The following is a 22,500-nucleotide window of genomic DNA, read 5'->3' on the forward strand; positions in this document are numbered from 1 at the left end:
ATGGTCAGAAAAATACGGTATATATATATATATATATATATATATATATATATATATACTAGACTGTGGCCCGATTCTAATGCATCGGGTATTCTAGAATATGCATGTCCCCGTAGTATGTGATTCGCGGCAGACTGTGCCCGTCGCTGATTGGTCGAGGCAACCTTTATGACATCATCGTCGCCATGGCAACCATTATGACATCATCGTCGCCATGCTGTGCCCATCTCTGATTGGTCGAGGCCGCCCGACAAACCGTCGACCACTCCATATAAGGTATGGTCTACAAACCGCCAACCACTCCATATAAGGTATGGTCTACAAACCGCCGACCACTCCATATAAGGTATGGTCTACAAACCGCCGACCACTCCATATAAGGTATGGTCTACAAACCGCCGACCACTCCATATAAGGTATCCTGTTTGTAGACCATACCTTATATGGAGTGATTTCCAGGACAGACAGACAGACAGACAGACAGACAGACAGACAGACAGACAGAAAGACAGACAGACAGACAGACAGACAGACGGAAAAACCCTTAGACAATTATATATATAGATATATATATACACACATACATTATATATACACACACACACATATATATATATATACACACACATATATATCTTGAATCTATATATATATATACACACACACACACACGTGTGTGTATATATATATATATATATATATACATATACACATATATATATATATATATACACAATGGTGTTCAAAGTCCTGCATAGGCGTGCAGAAAACTATATGTTTCATACTTCTGCATCTCTACAGTGGAACATATATGTTTTTGTAATCCCTCATTGTATGCCATACTCATTTTTGAATGACCCAGGTGTATAAATTGTTATGGTATGCGCATTTTTGATAATTTTTTTACAGCATAACCATACCTACACCAGTACAGTGTGTAGAATGGTGAACAGGTTTCTAAGTTCATTAACTTCCAATGCACGTTCACACAGACTTAAATGTAACTTTTTAAGATTTATTATTTTTTATTTAATTCAGAGTGCTGAAAAGGGCCTTTAGAGTGCATCTTTAGCTTCTAATACTTTATTGGCCAGCCTTTGCTCTTGAGCACCAGCTTGCATCTCTGTGGCATTGAGTGAACAAGCTTCTGCAGATGTTCACGAGTGATGATGTGGTTCCAGGCCTGTATCAGAGCCTCAATCAACTCACTCTTGGTCCTTGGCTGTTTTCTAGATATCTCTAATGATACCTTGTGCCACAAATTTTCAATTGGATTGAGGTCCGGGGACTGAGCTGGCCAGTCAATAGTAGCCACCTTGTTCTTTTTTTTCCATTCCGTTACTGTCTTAGCTCTGTGACAAGGAGCATTATCATCCTGGAAGATGTAATCCCCTGAAAAGAGGTGTTGAGCAGAAGGAAGCATTTTCTTATTAAGGATGTCTATGTATTTTTTTGCATTAACCATACCCTCCACAATATGAAGCCTTCCAACACCATTGGCTGCCATACAGCCCCAGACCATTACTTTCATCGGATGTTTCACAGAGAAGCTCAAACACTCTGGCTTGTACTCTTCATGTGGGAACCTTCTCACATAAGACTTGCTATCATTTCCTAAAATGCAAAAAGTGCTTTCATCACTAAATAGCACTTTTTCCCACTCCACCTTCCTCCATTATAAATATTTCAATGCCCACAGCTTTCACCTTTGTCTTTGTATGGCTGTCATCAATGGCTTCTTTCGGGCCTTGCACCCTCTCAATCCTGCTTCCAAACATCTCTTCCTAACAGTTGATGTTGCTACCTCAATATTGCACTTTTCTTGCCATTCTCGCAGAAGCTGAGGAGAGGTGAGCTTTCGATTGGCAAGGGATGTTCTTATCAGTACTCTATCCTCCCTTTTAGTTGACTTTCTGGGCCGACCAGATCTGGGCCTGTCCTGGGTAATTCCAAGCTGCTTATGTTTCTGCAAAATTCTTACGACTGTACTCTGATTACAGCCGACCTTCCTTGCGATCTGGGGGCCAGTATAACCCTCTTCATGTAGCACCACAACTCGCACACGATCCTCCGCTGACAAAAATCTGAAGGCTCCCATCATAAAACTCTACAGTATGATTCACTAGATAGACCAACAGATAAAACAAACAAACAAATCCAGGTTATGATTGGTCACAAGAACTTCATCTGTGATTGGCTAATTTTGTGCTTTCAATTCCCATATTGTTGCAATAATATCAGGCAAAACTGCTTCAAAAGCTAAAAATATTAGAGGGAGAGAATGCAAAATTGTATTCTGAACAAAACCATATATAATTATATATATATATATATATATATATATATAATTATATATATATATATATATAAATATATATATATATATATATATATACATACATATATATCTATATATATAATTGTCTAAGGGTTTTTCCGTCTGTCTGTCTGTCTGTCTGTCTGTCTGTCTGTCTGTCTGTCTGTCTGTCTGTCTGTCTGTCTGTCTGTCCTGGAAATCACTCCATATAAGGTATGGTCTACAAACAGGATACCTTATATGGAGTGGTCGGCGGTTTGTAGACCATACCTTATATGGAGTGGTCGGCGGTTTGTAGACCATACCTTATATGGAGTGGTCGGCGGTTTGTAGACCATACCTTATATGGAGTGGTTGGCGGTTTGTAGACCATACCTTATATGGAGTGGTCGACGGTTTGTCGGGCGGCCTCGACCAATCAGAGATGGGCACAGCATGGCGACGATGATGTCATAATGGTTGCCATGGCGACGATGATGTCATAAAGGTTGCCTCGACCAATCAGCGACGGGCACAGTCTGCCGCGAATCACATACTACGGGGACATGCATATTCTAGAATACCCGATGCATTAGAATCGGGCCACAGTCTAGTATATATATATATATATAATTGTCTAAGGGTTTGTCTGTCTGTCTGTCCTGGAAATCCCGCGTCTCTGATTGGTCGAGGCCACCAGGCCTCGACCAATCAGAGACGGGCACAGCATGGCGACGATGATGTCATAAAGGTTGCCTCGACCAATCAGTGACGGGCACAGTCTGCCGTGAATTCGCCTCGACCAATCAGCGACGGGCACAGTATCGACGTAGATGTCATAATGGTTGCCATGGCGACGATGATGTCATAAAGGTTACCTCGACCAATCAGCGACGGGCACAGTCTGCCGCGAATTCTGGAATCATCATTGTCCATATACTACGGGGACATGCATATTCTAGAATACCCGATGCGTTAGAATCGGGCCACAGTCTAGTATATATATAATTGTCTAAGGGTTTTTCCGTCTGTCTGTCTGTCTGTCTGTCTGTCTGTCTGTCTGTCTGTCTGTCTGTCTGTCTGTCTGTCTGTCTGTCCTGGAAATCACTCCATATAAGGTATGGTCTACAAACAGGATACCTTATATGGAGTGGTCGGCGGTTTGTAGACCATACCTTATATGGAGTGGTCGGCGGTTTGTAGACCATACCTTATATGGAGTGGTCGGCGGTTTGTAGACCATACCTTATATGGAGTGGTCGGCGGTTTGTAGACCATACCTTATATGGAGTGGTCGACGGTTTGTCGGGCGGCCTCGACCAATCAGAGATGGGCACAGCATGGCGACGATGTCATAATGGTTGCCATGGCGACGATGATGTCATAAAGGTTGCCTCGACCAATCAGCGACGGGCACAGTCTGCCGCGAATCACATACTACGGGGACATGCATATTCTAGAATACCCGATGCATTAGAATCGGGCCACAGTCTAGTATATATATATACATACACACACACATACACATATATATATATACACTCACCGGCCACTTTATTAGGTACACCATGCTAGTAACGGGTTGGACCCCCTTTTGCCTTCAGAACTGCCTCAATTCTTCGTGGCATAGACTCAACAAGGTGCTGGAAGCATTCCTCAGAGATTTTGGTCCATATTGACATGATGGCATCACACAGTTGCCGCAGATTTGTCGGCTGCACATCCCAAAGATGCTTCATACAAGGCAGGATGGATCCATGCTTTCATGTTGTTTACGCCAAATTCTGACCCTACCATCCGAATGTCGCAGCAGAAATCGAGACTCATCAGACCAAGCAACGTTTTTCCAATCTTCTACTGTCCAATTTCGATGAGCTTGTACAAATTGTAGCCTCAGTTTCCTGTTCTTAGCTGAAAGGAGTGGTACCCGGTGTGGTCTTCTGCTGCTGTAGCCCATCTGCCTCAAAGTTCGATGCACTGTGCGTTCAGAGATGCTCTTAGGCCTACCTTGGTTGTAACGGGTGGCGATTTGAGTCACTGTTGCCTTTCTATCAGCTCGAACCAGTCTGCCCATTCTCCTCTGACCTCTGGCATCAACAAGGCATTTCCGCCCACAGAACTGCCGCTCACTGGATTTTTTTTCTTTTTCGGACCATTCTCTGTAAACCCTAGAGATGGTTGTGCGTGAAAATCCCAGTAGATCAGCAGTTTCTGAAATACTCAGACCAGCCCTTCTGGCACCAACAACCATGCCACGTTCAAAGGCACTCAAATCACCTTTCTTCCCCATACTGATGCTCGGTTTGAACTGCAGGAGATTGTCTTGACCATGTCTACATGCCTAAATGCACTGAGTTGCCGCCATGTGATTGGCTGATTAGAAATTAAGTGTTAACAAGAAGTTGGACAGGTGTACCTAATAAAGTGGCCGGTGAGTGTATGTATATGTATATATATATATATATATATATATATATATATATATATATATATATATATATATACATACAATACATATATATATATATACACATACACACACACACACACACACACATATATACACTCACATATATACACACATATATATATTCCAATAAATAAGTAAAAAGATGAGGGCACTCACCAATCTTCTCAGGATACAAACTTTATTGAAAAAATGTTCACATATATTCCATGGCCAGAGCTATTAGAGCCTTAGCTCTTGTGAGCAGGGGAGAACCAAGACGACGGCCGTTTCGTGCTGTGCCTGCACTTCTACGGGTCCAGATAATGTAAAGTCTAGTGCGGTACAAAATACTAAATACTAGATACAAAATACAAACAGAATGATATATCAACAGATACTTCCATGGAAATCCATGTGGGACCTCCAAAAGGAGAATCTGTACCGCACTAGACTTTACATGATCTGCCGGTATACACAGTCTCCGGTATCAGATATATGATGGGCAGAGTATTCTATATTGGTACCAGCCGCGGATATGGAACAGACATGATGGTCTGGGTACCGGTTTTGCTGTTTCAAAGCGAAGACCTGGAAATGATCGATGTTGCTACAACAGTATTTTATATATGCTGATCAAGTAGGATGCTGGCCATTTGCTATATTTGTGATATCACTAGGCTTTGCGCTGGAATGCAGTATCTTTGAGCGGCATGGCTGGTATCTCGGCAACACACGCTCCGGGTCTCCGTAGCATGCGCTGTGAAGTGATGTGATAGTCAACTTTGGGGACATACGCATTAACGCTTCAACGGCTCTATGCACAGAAGTAAGATTTTGCTGCTCGTTCTGCGCATGGGGGATGTGGACATGCGTAATGTAATCCACTAGAGGCTACAGGAAGTAGCGAGGAGAATGTTATTGGAGCATGCGCGGTGATGACAAAGTAAGACCGGCTCACGGGGCAGGCGCTGGAATGTAGTACCTTTGAGCGGCACAGCTGGTATCTCGGCAATACACGCCCCGTTTTTTCGGAGCATGCGTTGTGAAGCGACGTGATAGTCCACTCCGGGGACATGCGCATTAATGCTCCAGCGGCTCCATGCGCGGAAGCAGGATATCGCCGCTTGCTCTGAGCATGGGGTGTGCGGACATGCGCAATGCAATCCACTAGACGCCACAGGAAGTGGTGAGGAGGTGCTTCACGTGTATGATATCGGCGGCAGATATAAATGTGAGTTGGGCGGCATAAGGCATTCAGCTATCCACAATCTGATGTTACACAAGATATCGGTCTATCTGGCCTCCTGATGAGCCTGTAGAGGCGAAACGCGTTGAGGCGTTTCTTTTGATATGGCGGTCGGTGTTACACAGCGGCTCAGATGAGTATTTATGGCCTTATCCTGTGGCTATATATGGGCTATTGCTAGCATTGTGTGAATAGTGTGGGGTTTTTTTGGAGTGAGGTAGCAGAGATACTACCCATGCATGATATTGAGCTAATCTGGCTTTGAGTATCTTCACCCACACGAATATAAATGTGAGCCCAAGAAAGAGAATAAATATATAAGCTTAGAGGATCAGGTTGGATCTGTTTATAAGTGTATTAACACTGTGTATAGTATCTTGGGGCCGCTGTGAACAAGTTATACCATTGTGACATATATATCGCCATGTGTGGTTGTGTATATAGCGTTTTACTGGTGGGAACTAGGTCATCCCTAGAAGAGTATCTTTCTGTCTAGCGCTAGAGGACCCTTTAGCGTGTGGGTAGTGGCTTACACTAGTGGCCTCAGGGTTTTGTAGGGCCCCTAGGGACAGTCATCGAGGAGCGGGGGCGCCACTACGCTCCCCCCTAGGGTGCCTACCTCCGCAGCCAGGTAGGGGCAAACTAGTGGCTTTATCAGGGTGATCTAGGTCTCCCCATTAGTTTTAGTCGTTTGGTGCACATTTTTTCCACGTTTTTTGGTTGTTTTTGAATAGTTTTTGGTTTTGAAGGTGGGTCTGTCTGCCTTGTTTTAATAATATTAATAATAAAATTATACCATTTTAGACTGAGGTTTTTCACCCATGACCTCTGAGGGAGACCCAGCTTTATCACACTGGGCCCTACATTATGCTGCAAAATTTGTTGGTAGACTTCAGACTTCATAATGCCATGCACACGGTCAAGCAGTCCAGTGCTAGGGGCAGCAAAGCAACCCCAAAACATCAGGGAACCTCCGCCATGTTTGACTGTAGGGACTGTGTTCTTTTCTTTGAATGCCTCTTTTTTTCTCCTGTAAACTCTATGTTGATGCCTTAACCCAAAAAGCTCTACTTTTGTCTCATCTGACCAGAGAACATTCTTCCAAAACATTTTAGGCTTTTTCAGGTAAGTTTTGGCAAACTCCAGCCTGGCTTTTTTATGTCTCGGGGTAAGAAATGGGGTCTTCCTGGGTCTCCTACCATACAGTCCATTTTCATTCAGACGCCGACGGATAGTACGGGTTGACACTGTTGTACCCTCGGACTGCAGGGCAGCTTGAACTTGTTTGGATGTTAGTCGAGATTCTTTATCCAACATCCGCACAATCTTGCGTTGAAATCTCTTGTCAATTTTTATTTTCCGTCCACATCTAGGGAGGTTAGCCACAGTGCCATGGGCTTTAAACTTCTTGATGACACTGCGCATGGTAGACACAGGAACATTCAGGTCTTTGGAGATGGACTTGTAGCCTTGAGATTGCTCATGCTTCCTCACAATTTGGTTTCTCAAGTCCTCAGACAGTTCTTTGGTCTTCTTTCTTTTCTCCATGCTCAATGTGGTACACACAAGGACACAGGACAGAGGTTGAGTCAACTTTAATCCATGTCAACTGGCTGCAAGTGTGATTTAGTTATTGCCAACACCTGTTAGGTGCCACAGGTAAGTTACAGGTGCTGTTAATTACACAAATTAGAGAAGCATCACATGATTTTTCGAACAGTGCCAATACTTTTGTCCACCCCCTTTTTTATGTTTGGTGTGGAACTATATCCAATTTGGCTTTAGGACAATTTTTTGTGTTTTCTCATTTAAGAAAAATTAAATGAAGATAATACCAAAGAATTTGTGATTGCAATCATTTTCAGGAAGAAACTGAGTATTATCTGACAGAAGTGCAGGGGTGTCAATACTTTTGGCCATGACTGTACATACATACATTCATTCATGCATACATACATACATACATACATACCTTATTTTTTTAATACTATTTTGAACTTACAAGTGGTTAATTGCTTCTAAAAAGTACTGCAATACACCAGTATGATACTATATAATCAAATTACTAATCTCCTGGTAAGTATGGCCACTTTGGGGGGCTTCAGAGGCACCCCAGGATGGCAGAAGCACCCTACAATTACGTTGCATGTCACAACTATGTAAAGGTCATTGATAGACACTAGTGATGAGTAAACGTGCAGGGATAAGGTTATCTGAGCATGCTTAGGTCCTAACCAAGTGACTTCTGCGTGCTTGAAAAATATGTTTGTGTCCCCACAGCTGCCTGTCTCACGGTTGACAGCCCCAATACATGCAGGGATTGTCTAACAAACAGAATCCATGCATGTGTTGTAGCTGTCGAACATAGTATCCGAGCAGCTGCAATTGCTTAATACCTTAAGGAGTTTAATAATTGCATTGCATCATCTTATTCCGAGAGCCAAAATGTTTCATTTTCCATCAATGGAGCCTCATAAGTGGATATTTGTGGGCAGAGCTGTAGTCTTACCAGCATCAGCAGCACAAGGGACCTGACCAGCTTCAGGGCAGCGCTTACAAGCTTTATGGAAAAGAGCATTTAAGCGCAGCTGTCCTAGGCTAGGAGATCGGCCACCTCGGAAAGACTGCATCAGTGGTTGGCAAACAAAGCCACAAGCGGTAATAAATAAAATAAGAAAGTCTTTTGTTTTTGAAAATGAAGAAGATATTTAATAAATAAATTGCAAAGATGTGCGTTTTTAGAAGCACTATGTATATTACTCATATATGAGGAGCTCACCCCTTTAATGCGACATTCAAGTTTTACTAAATCTTTAGCACCGGATCTCGTCACAAATATCTTAAAATACAGATGTGCCCAATAAAAAAGCCTAATAAAACACTAGTACCAAATCAGAAATACAGGTGATTCTCACTAAATTAGATTATCAAAAAGTTCATTTATTTCAGTTCTTCAAAACAAAAAGTGAAACTCATATGTTATATAGAGTCATTACAAACAGAGTGATCTATGTCAAGTGTTTATTTCTGTTAATGTTGATGATTATGGCTTACAGCCAATGAAAACCCAAAAGTGATTATCTCAGTAAATTAGAATACTTTATAACATCAGCTTGAAAAACGATTTTAAAATCTGGAATGTTGGCCTACTGAAATGTGTGTTCAGTAAATGCACTGAATACTTTGTCGGGGCTCCTTTTGCATCAATTACTGCATCAATGCGGCGTGGCATCGAGGCGATCAGCCTTTAGCACTGCTGAGATGTTATGGAAGCCCAGGTTGCTTTGATAGCAGCCTTCAGCTCTTCTGCATTGCTGGGTCTGGTGTCTCTCATCTTCCTCTTGACAATACTCCATATATTCTCTATGGGGTTAAGGTCAGGCAAGTTTACCGCCAATCAAGCTCAGTGATACTGTTGTTTGTAAACCAGGTATTGGTACTTTTGGCAGTGTGGACAGGTGCCAAGTCCTGCTGGAGAATGACATTTCCATCTCCATAAAGCTTGTCAGCAGAGTGAAGCATGAAGTGCTCTAAAATTTCCTGGTAGACGGCTGCGCTGACTTTGGTCTTGATAAAACACAGTGGACCTACACCAGCAGATGACATGGCTCCCCAAACCATCACTGATTGTGGAAACTTCACACTAGACCTCAAGCAGCTTGGATTGTGGCCTCTCCACTCTTCCTCCAGACTCTGGGACCTTGATTTCTAAATGAAATGCAAAATTTACTTTCATCTGAAAACAACACCTTGGACCACTGAGCAACAGTCCAGTTCTTTTTCTCCTTGGCCCAGGTAAGACGCTTCTGGCATTGTCTATTGGTCATGAGTGGCTTGACACAAGGAATGTGACACTTGTAGCCCATGCCCTGGATACGTCTATGTGTGGTGGCTCTTGAAGCAATGACTCCAGCAGCAGTCCACTCCTTGTGAATCTCCCACAAATTTTTGAATGTCCTTTTCTTAACAATCCTTTCAAGGCTGCAGTTATCCCGGTTGCTTGTGCACCTTTTTCTACCACACTTTTTCCTTCCACTCAACTTTCTATTAATATGCTTGGATACAGCACTTTGTGAACACCCAGCTTCTTTAGCAATGACCTTTTGTGTCTTACCCTCCTTGTGGAGTGTGTCAATGACTGCCTTCTGGACATCTGTCAAGTCAGCAGTTTTCCCCATGATTGTGGAGCTACTGACACAGACTAAGGGAACTATTTAAACGCTTAGGAAGCCTTTGCAGGGTTTTTGTTAATTATTATAATTTACCGAGATAATGACGTTTGGGTTTTCATTGGCTGTAAGCCATAATCATCAACATTAACAGAAATAAACACTTGAAATAGATCACTCTTTCTGTAATAACTCTATAGAATACGTGAGGTTCACTTTTTTCCACTAAAGAACTGAAATAAATTAACTTGTTGATGATATTCTAGTTTTGTGAGAAGCACATGTATATACCCAGGAGCAAAGAACCCCCTTAAAGGGAATATGTCACTAGGTTTTTGCCACCTAATCAGAGTAGTATAATGTAGGGGCAGAGATCGGGATTCCAGTGATGTATAACTTAATGGGATGATTGGTGTAGTTTTGATGAAATCACAGTTTTATCAGCAGGAAATGATCACTAGAGGACTAGTAAACTTGATGCCTTGTAGTTCAACCACGCCCCCCCCCCCCCCAACTGATAGGTGCTTTTTTGCCTGTACAAAAATGTACATCAGTGATGTGGCCGGGGCTATACAGGCCTCAGCATTCAGAGCACTACCAGATCAGCAGAAGAGAAAGCTTGCAAGCAGCCCAATAAGTGACACATCGCTGGAATCAGGAACTCGGCCACTACATCATCCTACACTCAGATTATATAGTAAAAACCTGGTGACAGATTTGCATTATATTACATCTCCAAGTCATAGTCTTAAAAAAAGAAAGCTGTGTTCTCTCCTCACCTGTGTATTCTGGGAAGCAGATGGTCAGAGGAGACTTCTTGATCTTCTCGGCGAACAGGTCTTTCTTGTTGAGGAAGAGGATGATTGATGTGTCAATGAAGAACTTGTTGTTACAAATGGAGTCGAAGAGCATTAGAGACTCGTGCATTCGGTTCTGCAGCAAAGAGGGTGGAGAGACAGGAGGTGGAAGACAGAAAGAAAAGGAGAAAAGGAGTTAGGCTGAGGAGAGAGGAACGGTTACCAGTGTAAAACAAAGAAAAAGGAAGACGTTATTAGAGGGGAATTTTTACGTTTTCACCAAGAATTTTGCTTTTAGTGTGTGCAAGGTACAAGTTGCCTGAAGACCCTGAGGACAACCCAATACACCAGGAGCAATAATGTACAAAAGAATATAGCAAGAGTCATACAATAGAAACCAAGAAGGAGACACTTTGTGATGTAATAATAGTCATAATCATCAACCAAAGAGGAGAGTCAAGGTTAGAAATATTTGTAGACGTTAAGAGTAGCCATAGACCCAGTTCTCACAATAACAGCACACAGAAGCCACGGCGGCACACAACACCGGACAATAGCAGATAAGTCATCATCAGCGATTTCAGCTCCTTTACACCTGAGTTTCCTATGCGTCTGATGAAGACGACGAGCACATCGCAACGGTAAAAATATCATCTTTGGTGTCAGATGCTACAGAAACTCACCACTTTGATAGATGTTAAAGGGAATTTGTCATTTGATTTACATGATGGTATAATAAATATACTACCCAACCAATTTATGTTTTACTACAATAGGTATAATAATATCTATTCATTTCCCACTATAAAAGCATACAACAGATGCCTACAATCAATATGAAACCATCAATAAGGAAATTATATCTTAAAATAATACATGTCGAAAGGGGTGAAAACAAATAAGGTGAGATGTTCCCAAAAAAGGGTGCATATCGCAGGTGGCCATCCTCACCTGGCATGCATTTAGCGTATGTGCTTCATCAGGGGGTGATTCTGAACCCAGTGGTCACCCCCAGACAAAGCACATAAGTGAAACACGCTTCAGCTGGGAGTTATTACATAGCTACTTGGGTTCTGCTCCACTTTCGCTAACACCTCTTATTATTACTTGTTTTCAAGCTGCTTGGAATGGGTTGCATCAAGATGGCATTTCTTTATTGACTGACAAAATGAAGCATCCCACTTTATTGGATTGATGCTAAAAAAAAAAAAATAAATACAGTTTTTAATGGGATTCTGCCGTAAACTTGTCGTAGTGCACTGTATGTCTACGCGCAGCAAATTCTTCTGGTGCCAAAAAAAAAACAAAAGCGCGTTGGCATGAGAAGCAATGCATAAAATACGTGGGTTTTACTTGCATTTTTTCCATAGATTTGAAGAAAAAAAATGCTTTGGTTGTTCAAATCAGCAAGGGAAAAAAAAAGCAACATGTGCACAGGGTTCTATAAATCTCGTTTACTAGTACTGCAAAATGCCATGTTTTTTTTCGGCATCAAAAACGCAAGCCCTATAGGTGTGAACCTAGCCTGATCCTGGTGACAAGTTCTCGTTATGTCGGATGTTTCTGGGTTGGGTCTGCAGTGTCATGGAACCGATTATTGAGGTTTCTACAAGAATAAAGGGAAGAGCTTTAAGAGAAATCTTTAAGGAGAGGAACCTTAATACCGTAGGAGAATCAGATCTCCCTGAGATTGGGTGAAGTCCTCTCCCTGGAGCGGCCCCGCTATACCCGCCCGGCTCTAGTCTAGGACGGGGAGATCGCGGTGGGAGCCAAGACTTGGCTGATTAACATGCAGCATTCTGCAGCTTAGGACATTGTCAGCGTCTTGACCAGCTGCCCAGCGACCACTCGATATCAATGCAGCAATTGTGGGCACGCCTAAACTAACCAAGTGACAGCAGCCCCCGGGAATATCAAGACTTCTCCATTAAGTAGATGGGATTTCTATTAATAAAATGCATCCTGCGAATGATGCGGATCCTGGGTCCTCCTACTGAGAATTTTCTGGACTGCACATTCAGTTCTTGGTGCCATCAATGGAAGCTGCTTAAAAATAACCTGGCACTAGGACAGGGCTTTTTATGCATGCGCTAAACATCAAAATTGGCAAACAGGTCCTGACTGTGCGGTCATATGAGACTGCAACATGCACTTTATGACTTCTCAAAGCCAGTCGTTACAGACTGCATCACATGATGCAGTTCAGAACGGTCAACTGGCTGAGAGGAGTCAAGATGACCCCACAGAATTAGGAATTCCCACCATTTTATTTTTTTTTAGCACTTTGGGGCATTTGTATAACGGTACCCCATGTATACCGATTAGGTTATCTGAGTTTCGGTTTGAAGGGGTTGTCCCATTTCATATATTATTAGCCCATAGGCTCGGTCCACATCGGCAGAGTTGCTGTGCTCAGTGATTGGCTGTAGTGCTGTTGCTGTGATGTTGATAGACTGCAGTGGTAACAAAGACTGGAGTACCATTAACAAGGTATCGCTGGACCAGGGAGGACGAGTAAAAACTCGGGTTTGTTATTTTATAAGTGCAAGGCTCGGTCTACATTGGTAGAGCTGCTGCGCTCAGTGATTGGCTGTAGTGCTGTTGATAGACTGCAGTGGTAACAAAGACTGGAGCAGCATCAACAAGGTATCGCTGGACCAGGGAGTGAGAGGAAAAACTCAAGTTATTTTATAAGTATGAGCCAATGGGCTAATAATCTACTATATAATTGTCTAAGGGTCACTTCCGTCTGTCTGTCCTTCTGTCACGGATATTCATTGGTCGCGGCCTCTGTCTGTCATGGAATCCAAGTCGCTGATTGGTCTCGCCAGCTGCCTGTCATGGCTGCTGCGACCAATCAGCGATGGCCACAGTCCGATTAGTCCCTCCCTACTTCCCTGCAGTCAGTGCCCGGCGCCCGCTCCATACTCCCCTCCAGTCACCGCTCACACAGGGTTAATGCCTGCGGTAACAGACCGCGTTATGCCGCGGGTAACTCACTCTGCTACCGCCGCTATTAACCCTGTGTGACCAAGTTTTTACTATTGATGCAGCCTATGCAGCGTCAATAGTAAAAACATCTAATGTTAAAAATAATAATAATAAAAAAAAATCATTATATACTCACCTTCCGCCGCCTTTCCCACTCCTCGCGACGATCCGGTGACCGGTCCATGCGAGCGGCAGGTTCTGGTGGCAAGGATGGTCTGCAAGAAGGACCTGCCGTGACGTCACGGTCATGTGACCGCAATGTCATCACAGGTACTGCGCGCCTGCGCGAGAAGGAGGCGACAGAACTACAAGGAGCCCTCAGGAAGGTGAGTATATGTTTATTTTTTATTTTTTAACCTGTGACATACGTGGCTGGGCAATATACTAAGTCACTGGGCAATATACTACGTAACTGGGCAATATACTACGTGGCTCTGTTCTGTATACTACGTAACTGGGCAATATACTACGTGGCTGGGCAATATACTACGTCGCTGGGCAATATACTACGTGGCTCTGTGCTGTATACTACGTCGCTGTGCAATATACTATGTGACTGGCCAATATACTATGACGCTGTGCAATATACTACGTGGCTCTGTGCTGTATACTACATCGCTGTGCAATATACTACGTGGCTCTGTGCTGTATACTACGTCACTGGGCAATATACTACGTTACTGGGCAATATACTACGTGGCTGGGCAATATACTACGTGGCTGGGCAATATACTACGTGGCTGGGCAATATACTACGTGGCTGGGCAATATACTACGTGGCTGGGCAATATACTATGTGACTGGCCAATATACTACGTGACTGGCCAATATACTACGTCGCTGTGCAATATACTACGTGGCTCTGTGCTGTATACTACGTCACTGGGCAATATACTATGTTACTGGGCAATATACTACGTCACTGGGCAATATACTACGTCACTGGGCAATATACTACGTGGTTGGGCAATATACTACGTCACTGGGCAATATACTATGTGGGCTGGGCAATATACTACGTGGGCATGCATATTCTAGAATACCCAATACGTTAGAATCGGGCCACCATCTAGTATTTTAAAATGAACAACCCCTTAAAGCGCAAGGGACGTTTTATCAGTTTTAATATTAAAATGTATACTATTATTATAGTAGAGCGACTGAATATATGGGTTGTATGGTATGGCATTTTATGCTTCACTCCTCCCCCTTTCAGTGCCCTGCATTAGGCATAACACAATATATCTACGGTACTTGGGGTGCTCCTTTATTAAAGGGGTTGTTCCCTTCAGAAAACTATGGTAGTAGTTATAAATAAAACTATTACTTACTGTCCTCAGATCCAGTGTCGGCTCTCCACTGCTGCACGGACTCTGTGAATGGTCTGCAGTGTTGACATCAAATTAACAGAGCTGCGGCCAATCAGTGATTGGCTGCAGCCCTGGCAGCGTGATGTTAACGCTGCAGGCCAAAAACAGGGCAGTGACAGAGAGCTGGCACTGAATCTGGGGAGGGTAAGTAATAGTTTTTCTATAACTACTGCAGGTTACTGCTCATAGTTGTCTGAAAGGACACAATTAGGGGTTGTAGTTAATTAGGCGTTACAGAACGGTATCCTGCGTATCCCCGAGGTTCATCTATCACTATACGGATATTTCACAAAGAAATAAAACATTACAGATCACCCCACCCCCTGTTCCCTTACAGTATAATCAGCAGCACATCCATCACCAGAAACACCGGAGGGCGCCGCGACTATTACACACAGATCACACTCTTCATAGCGTAGTGTTTTAAAACTTTATTAACATACACAATGGCGGGAATTTCAAAATGGGTCCCGAAATTCCGCACATAATAAAGTCATAATTGGCAGCAGTTTTAGAGGGGAAAGACGGGATCCTCCATCCTACTCCTCCCGCAACTTTAGAAAAAGGACGGAGATTTGTGCAAGCGCAGGTATCGATACGAACCACTAAATTTATTATACCACAAATCGCAGGAGCATGAACCTAGCAGAACCTGACGGAGAATTGGCACTTAATTTAAAAAAAGGGAAAAGGGATGTTTTATGGGATCGCATGGCACAAATACTGAGGCCATATTTAACCCTCCCAATGTATAAATAGATGAATACAACTGTACAATTAAATACGAGGCCCATTTACGTGAAGACGTTTGCAAGCGGCCATCTTGTTATGATCGGCAATCGTTCCGTTTCGCGCACTACAGGCGAAGCCATAAAGGTTTTTTTTTCTTCGTTTAATGATTCACAGGTTATGGTCATGTTGCTTTTATACGTTTTTCAATTCCGCAATGTTTTGAAAAAAATGCAACGTTTTGCAAATAACCAACATTTTGCAAACACACAACATTATGCAAAGACGCAACGTTTGAAATACATCTACTTAAGGAGATCTTCAAGGACTCTTGTCGGATTGAGATCTGGCCAGTAGTAGATGCTTCTTGTGAACAGGGCTTCAGATAAAGAGGTTCTCGCATGGAGAGTATCTCAGTATAAGGCACAACGTCGGCTGTGAATGACCGAGTGAATGGTGGATGTGCGGCACGTGCCCGTGGCGACGGTGTGTGCGCAACAAGCCGGCAAACACTGTGCGCACCTAAGGCATGTACGGATATGGCACCGAGGTGTCCAGCAGGGAAAAAAGAAACCTCTGCATACAGGAGCCCACCGGGCAATCATTTCACAGAGACGGCAAATCAGTACAAGCCGCAACCACGCAAGTTATTGGCAATGATGACATCTGTGACGGCGTCAAACACAAACTGGATATTGTTGGTATCGGTAGCGCAGGTGACGTGCGTGTATATCTCCTTGTTCGGAGACTTGTTCCGGCTCTCGTATTGATGCTGAATGTAGGCTACACCCTCAGTGAATGAATTAGGACCTGCAAGAGAGGAGAGAGCAGCAGGTTTCTTCATAAGTAGGTTCCATCACACATAATCAGGGAGCACATAGATAGAATACAGGATATATATAGGAGGTGCGAGGAGAAATCGCCTGTCCTAGAGGAAACTGCTCAGCTTTTACTTTGGCTCATTTATGAAAATCTCTCCCTAGCTAGCACTGCCGTATTACCATGCATGGACACCTAGTACTACCAGGAATCCCTCGGGGAGCTGGAAAGTTTATTCTATAATGTATTAGGCCATGTGCACACGTTCAGGATTCTTAGCATTTTTTTCGCGTTTTTTCGCTATAAAAACGTGATAAAAACGCGAAAAAAACGCTAACATATGCCTCCTATTATTTACCGTGTATTCCGCATTTTTTGTGCAAATGTTGCGATTTTTGAAGCAACATGTTCATTAAAAATGCGGAATTGCGGGGATTCCGCACACCTAGGAGTCCACTGATCTGCTTACTTCCCGCACGGGGCTGTGCACACCATGCGGGAAGTAAGCAGATTATGTGCGGTTGGTACCCAGGGTGGAGGAGAGGAGACTCTCCTCCACGGACTGGGCACCATATAATTGGCCAAAAATAAAAGAATTAAAATAAAAAATAGTCCTATACTCACCTTCGATGTCCCCCGCAGTGTTCCCGCCTCACCGCTGCATGCTGCCGCTTCGGTTCTCATAGCTGGTGTGCGGTGAAGGACCTGTGACGTCACTGTCTTGTGATTGGTCGTGAGCGGTTATGTGACCGCTCACGTGACCGCTCACATGACCGCGACGTCATGGAAGGTCCTGCGCGCACACACCAGCTATAGGAAGAGGAACGGACGCCGCTGAGGAGATCGTCTGGGTGAGTATAAGCATTTTTTTATTTTTTTTATTATTTTTAAACATTCTATCTTTTACTATTGATGCTGCATAGGCAGCATCTATAGTAAAAAGTTGGTCACGCTTGTCAAACAGTATGTTTGACAAGTGTGACCAACCTGTCAGTCAGTTTTCCAAGCGATGCTACAGATCGCTTGGAAAACTTTAGCATTCTGCAAGCTAATTCCGCTTGCAGAATGCTAAAAAAAACGCGAAAAAAACGCAAACAAAAAATGCGGATTTCTTGCAGAAAATTTCCGGTTTTCTTCAGGAAATTTCTGCAAGAAATCCGGACGTGTGCACATGGTAAGGTGTTAAAATATTAAAGAGTAATTAAACTTTCATTTTTGTTTTTTAATATTTTTTTCCAGCATGGAAAGTTATGAATCTCTGCAACATTTCTTTTCACTTCAGTAAAAAAAATGAAAATAAGTGACTGGCAAACTCTGCTTTTACTCCAGTCTATTTGCCACCTTCATCCTTAAAAATGTTAAGGATGGAAAGGTTGAAACTATTAAGGGATTTTTCTTAATTTATGTAAAAAAAAAATGCATAAAATTGTCTTTCAAACCCCGGTTTTCCTCTTTTTTATTTGCCTGCTGTCAGCTGCACTGATATCAGATTGTCCTCATATGGAGTGCAGATGATGGCAGTGATGGGTCACATTCTGTCTGCTGACCCATCACTGCCATCATCTGTACTACAAATGTGTATGCTCTGATAACAATGCAACTAAAAGCAGGCAAACAGTAGGAAAACGGTTTTGGAAGACAATTTTATGCATTTTTTTTTTACAGAAATTAAGATATATCCCTTAATAGTTTCAACATTCTATATTTAACTTTTTTTTTACAAAAATGTAAAAAGTTTGGTTACTCTATCTTTCTTGTCCAAATGGGAATCTATTCATAACCCCTGGCCAGTATCGTTTGCACCAGCTCGATCTATCCGGATAACTAATCCCAGTGGACTTAAGTAACACCTACTGATTTAGATAATGTAGATGAGGGCCACAGGGTGATACACAAGGGCCCATGCACCTGGAACTGTCCCCGTCATCATGCAAGGGTGCCTGCTGCCTTGCAGGATGGCATGCAGCTCTTACACCCATGGAAAAATCTGACTTTTCAGGTCTCGTGCAGTAGGGTGGATCCCAATTCTGCCTTGGCGTGAGGTGCTTTTTCGTCTACCCTCAATGCCCTTTGCATGCGAGGTGCAATAGACGATCTTTGGAGAACTAGCCAATCCTGCATGCTATACATAGACTGCACACTGTGCGTTTTGACGTTTTGCACATTTGAAGAGACAAGACGTATTCGCAATAATTAGAAGATTGCACCAAGCCTTCATGGGGGTGTAGGTTATGGTTACATCATGGCTGCCTTCACTGTGCCTTAGAGGCAGGTGCACATTAAGGGAATACGTGACCTAAGATTTTGATATTCAATTTCAAGCTAATTCTTGTTAATTTTGTGGGCAGTAAAGGTCGCGATGATTAACGTGATGCATGCTGACATTTCGGTGGGCGCGGGTGTACCTGTGTATTCCGGAAAGCAGATAGAAAGTGGAGATTTTCGGATTTTGTCCTGGAAGATATCTTTCTTATTCAGGAACAGGATGATGGAAGTGTCAGTGAACCACTTGTTGTTACAGATGGAGTCAAATAGTTTGAGGGATTCATGCATTCTGTTCTGTAACACAAACGAGAGGCGCACGTCACACAGGCTCGAACAGGTGTGCCCCGAGAGCTGACCGCTACGGCTACACAGTACGAGGTATCTGCTCCTCTGCAAGGACTGATGTCTGAAGCACATGCAGCGTGGTATCACCAGCGTGCCTAGCGGGCTCTGGTTGGTCTGTCCCCTACTGCGCTCACTGTCTTCCATTCTCTGCATCTTTTTATGATCCCATCTGAGTCTTTCTTCCCATTACTCTGCACCTATTCACACTGCCTCTTCAAAACTCAATATCCACATACTTGCCACCTTGTAGGTATCTACATTTCTATATTTCAGTATTTGGCAAGTAATGTACCCAATACCAGAGGAGGATTCTATGTAGAAGCAGAAGGAGCCGCGCAGAGGACAACACGGAATGTGATGTGTCCTTCCAGATCACTGCATGCATCATGCGGAGCAACATGGTAGCAAGTTTCTAAGGGATAGAAAGGCCAGGTAGATCCTAACGGTGACAGATGACTATGGCCAATTTCACACATCCATGACAAACAGGACGTTCTTGCGTAGGAAGGCCTGGCCGCTGGGATTTGACGTAAGCCATCTGCTTCATAGGCATGTAAGAAACAGTTCGCTAAGGTCGGCCTTCCAATCTGAGCAAGGTCCGTGTGAAACTGGTCTAGTTTAGGACATTTTCATGTTCTGGCATTAATGGAGAATTAGACAGGTGTCAAGTGACCTGGGAAAAGCCTTGTCTTTAGGGCATGTTCACATGTGGCAGATGTTTGCAGTAGTGTTACTGTACATAAGATTTTATCAACGGTCATCCACATGCTGCAGATAAAATCCACAAAAATTGACAAGGACGTGCACATTTATAGTAAGCAGCATGTCAATTTACACCACCTTCTGTAATGCGGAGGGTCAAATCATTTGGACTTTTTGCTCCAAATTCGCACAAAAAAACTTACACAAAAAAGTATTCGAACAAGGGACTGGAAGGTTATTGTGGTTTTAGGTTGAGCTTGGACATATGGTTGGAGCTCATAGAATAATACCAGAGATGGATGTGGAATGAAGACTATGAAGCCACCGGCTACGAGCAGAAGACAAGGCCCTTCAGGACAGGACACTAACACCTGCGGCTAATGCTAAGTAGACATGAAGCTTCGTACCTGCTGAATTTGAAGGCTCTCTCAGTGTCTGCAGGATAAGTAGCGGTGTTAGATAGGGCTGGACGGCAGAGGAAGAAAAGTGCTGAAGACGCAGAGGTGTTTGGAGAAAGAGTACCGTGCACGCGGTGCGAGTTACTCCCCAGCAGGACCATGAGAACAGAAAGCAAGTGAATAGAGGAGGCAAAAAGCAACCAAAAAGTCACAAAGTCAACACCTGGCGGAAGAGGCCACACCGGGAACAGAGACGGCGTGCGGTTAGTGACGAAAGGACCGCTTTACTTCTCGGTCACAGGGGAAGGTGCAGGTCATTACCCAAGAGAAACAGGATTAGAGGAGGGAGGAACAGACCAGATCAACATTTTTTTTATTTTTTTTGTACATTTTATAACAGTTCATTATAGATGATTATTCAAAACACAACATTTACAAAGTAAGTGTGAGGGGTTAATACAAGAAATAGCAGATCATCAATACAAGGTGCCACACCAGAACCCGGTATAGCACATACACATGCTCAGTTTTGTTTGAACCCTTGGTTTCCAGCTTGTTGGTATTCACCGTCCGGTGAAGGACTGGGATTTTGGACGTCGAGAGCCCATTCTTCATCAGCCTATTGAATGACCACCATATAGACACATGATTCGAAATACAGACCAGACACTTGGCACGAACAATGCACAACCAGGGCAAAGTGCATGGAGATTAAAGGGACTGTCCACTACTTTGCATTTTGTTAAAAATGAGCTTCCAGCGGTTTTAAAAAGTATATATATATATATATATATATATATATATATATATATATATATATATATATATATATATATATACACACATACACATATATATAAACACATATATACACACACACACACACACATATATAAACACATATATACACACACACACATATATATATATATATATATATATATATATATATATATATACACACACACACACACACACACACACACACACACACACACACACACATATATATATACACTCACCGGCCACTTTATTAGGTACACCTGTCCAACTTCTTGTTAACACTTAATTTCTAATCAGCCAATCACATGGCGGCAACTCAGTGCATTTAGGCATGTAGACATGGTCAAGACAATCTCCTGCAGTTCAAACCGAGCATCAGTATGGGGAAGAAAGGTGATTTGAGTGCCTTTGAACGTGGCATGGTTGTTGGTGCCAGAAGGGCTGGTCTGTGTATTTCAGAAACTGCTGATCTACTGGGATTTTCACGCACAACCATCTCTAGGGTTTACAGAGAATGGTCCGAAAAAGAAAAAAAATCCAGTGAGCGGCAGTTCTGTGGGCGGAAATGCCTTGTTGATGCCAGAGGTCAGAGGAGAATGGGCAGACTGGTTCGAGCTGATAGAAAGGCAACAGTGACTCAAATCGCCACCCGTTACAACCAAGGTAGGCCTAAGAGCATCTCTGAACGCACAGTGCGTCGAACTTTGAGGCAGATGGGCTACAGCAGCAGAAGACCACACCGGTACCACTCCTTTCAGCTAAGAACAGGAAACTGAGGCTACAATTTGTACAAGCTCATCGAAATTGGACAGTAGAAGATTGGAAAAACGTTGCTTGGTCTGATGAGTCTCGATTTCTGCTGCGACATTCGGATGGTAGGGTCAGAATTTGGCGTAAACAACATGAAAGCATGGATCCATCCTGCCTTGTATGGAGCATCTTTGGGATGTGCAGCCGACAAATCTGCGGCAACTGTGTGATGCCATCATGTCAATATGGACCAAAATCTCTGAGGAATGCTTCCAGCACCTTGTTGAATCTATGCCACGAAGAATTGAGGCAGTTCTGAAGGAAAAAGGGGGTCCAACCCGTTACTAGCATGGTGTACCTAATAAAGTGGCCGGTGAGTGTATGTATATGT

At 43.1% G+C, this 22,500-nt stretch overlaps 1 protein-coding gene across 2 annotated transcripts in view; it reads right to left on the reverse strand.

Moving 5' to 3' along the window:
- GNAO1 (G protein subunit alpha o1) overlaps nt 1-22,500 on the reverse strand; it is a 242,657-nt gene that overhangs the window by 23,794 nt on the left and 196,363 nt on the right. The window contains exons 7-8 of one of the 2 annotated variants that reach the window (XM_077288299.1): nt 19,272-19,425; nt 15,735-16,857 (exon numbers count right to left, since the gene is read on the reverse strand). In XM_077288299.1, the coding sequence (XP_077144414.1) occupies nt 16,670-16,857; nt 19,272-19,425 (342 nt within the window). In that variant the 3' untranslated portion in view covers nt 15,735-16,669. Of the gene's footprint in view, nt 1-10,939; nt 11,094-15,734; nt 16,858-19,271; nt 19,426-22,500 lie in introns of those variants that run through there. The other variant, XM_077288298.1, reaches the window with a different exon arrangement.

The sequence above is a fragment of the Ranitomeya variabilis genome, chromosome 2 (genome assembly GCF_051348905.1).
Source record: "Ranitomeya variabilis isolate aRanVar5 chromosome 2, aRanVar5.hap1, whole genome shotgun sequence".
Lineage (NCBI taxonomy): Eukaryota > Metazoa > Chordata > Amphibia > Anura > Dendrobatidae > Ranitomeya > Ranitomeya variabilis.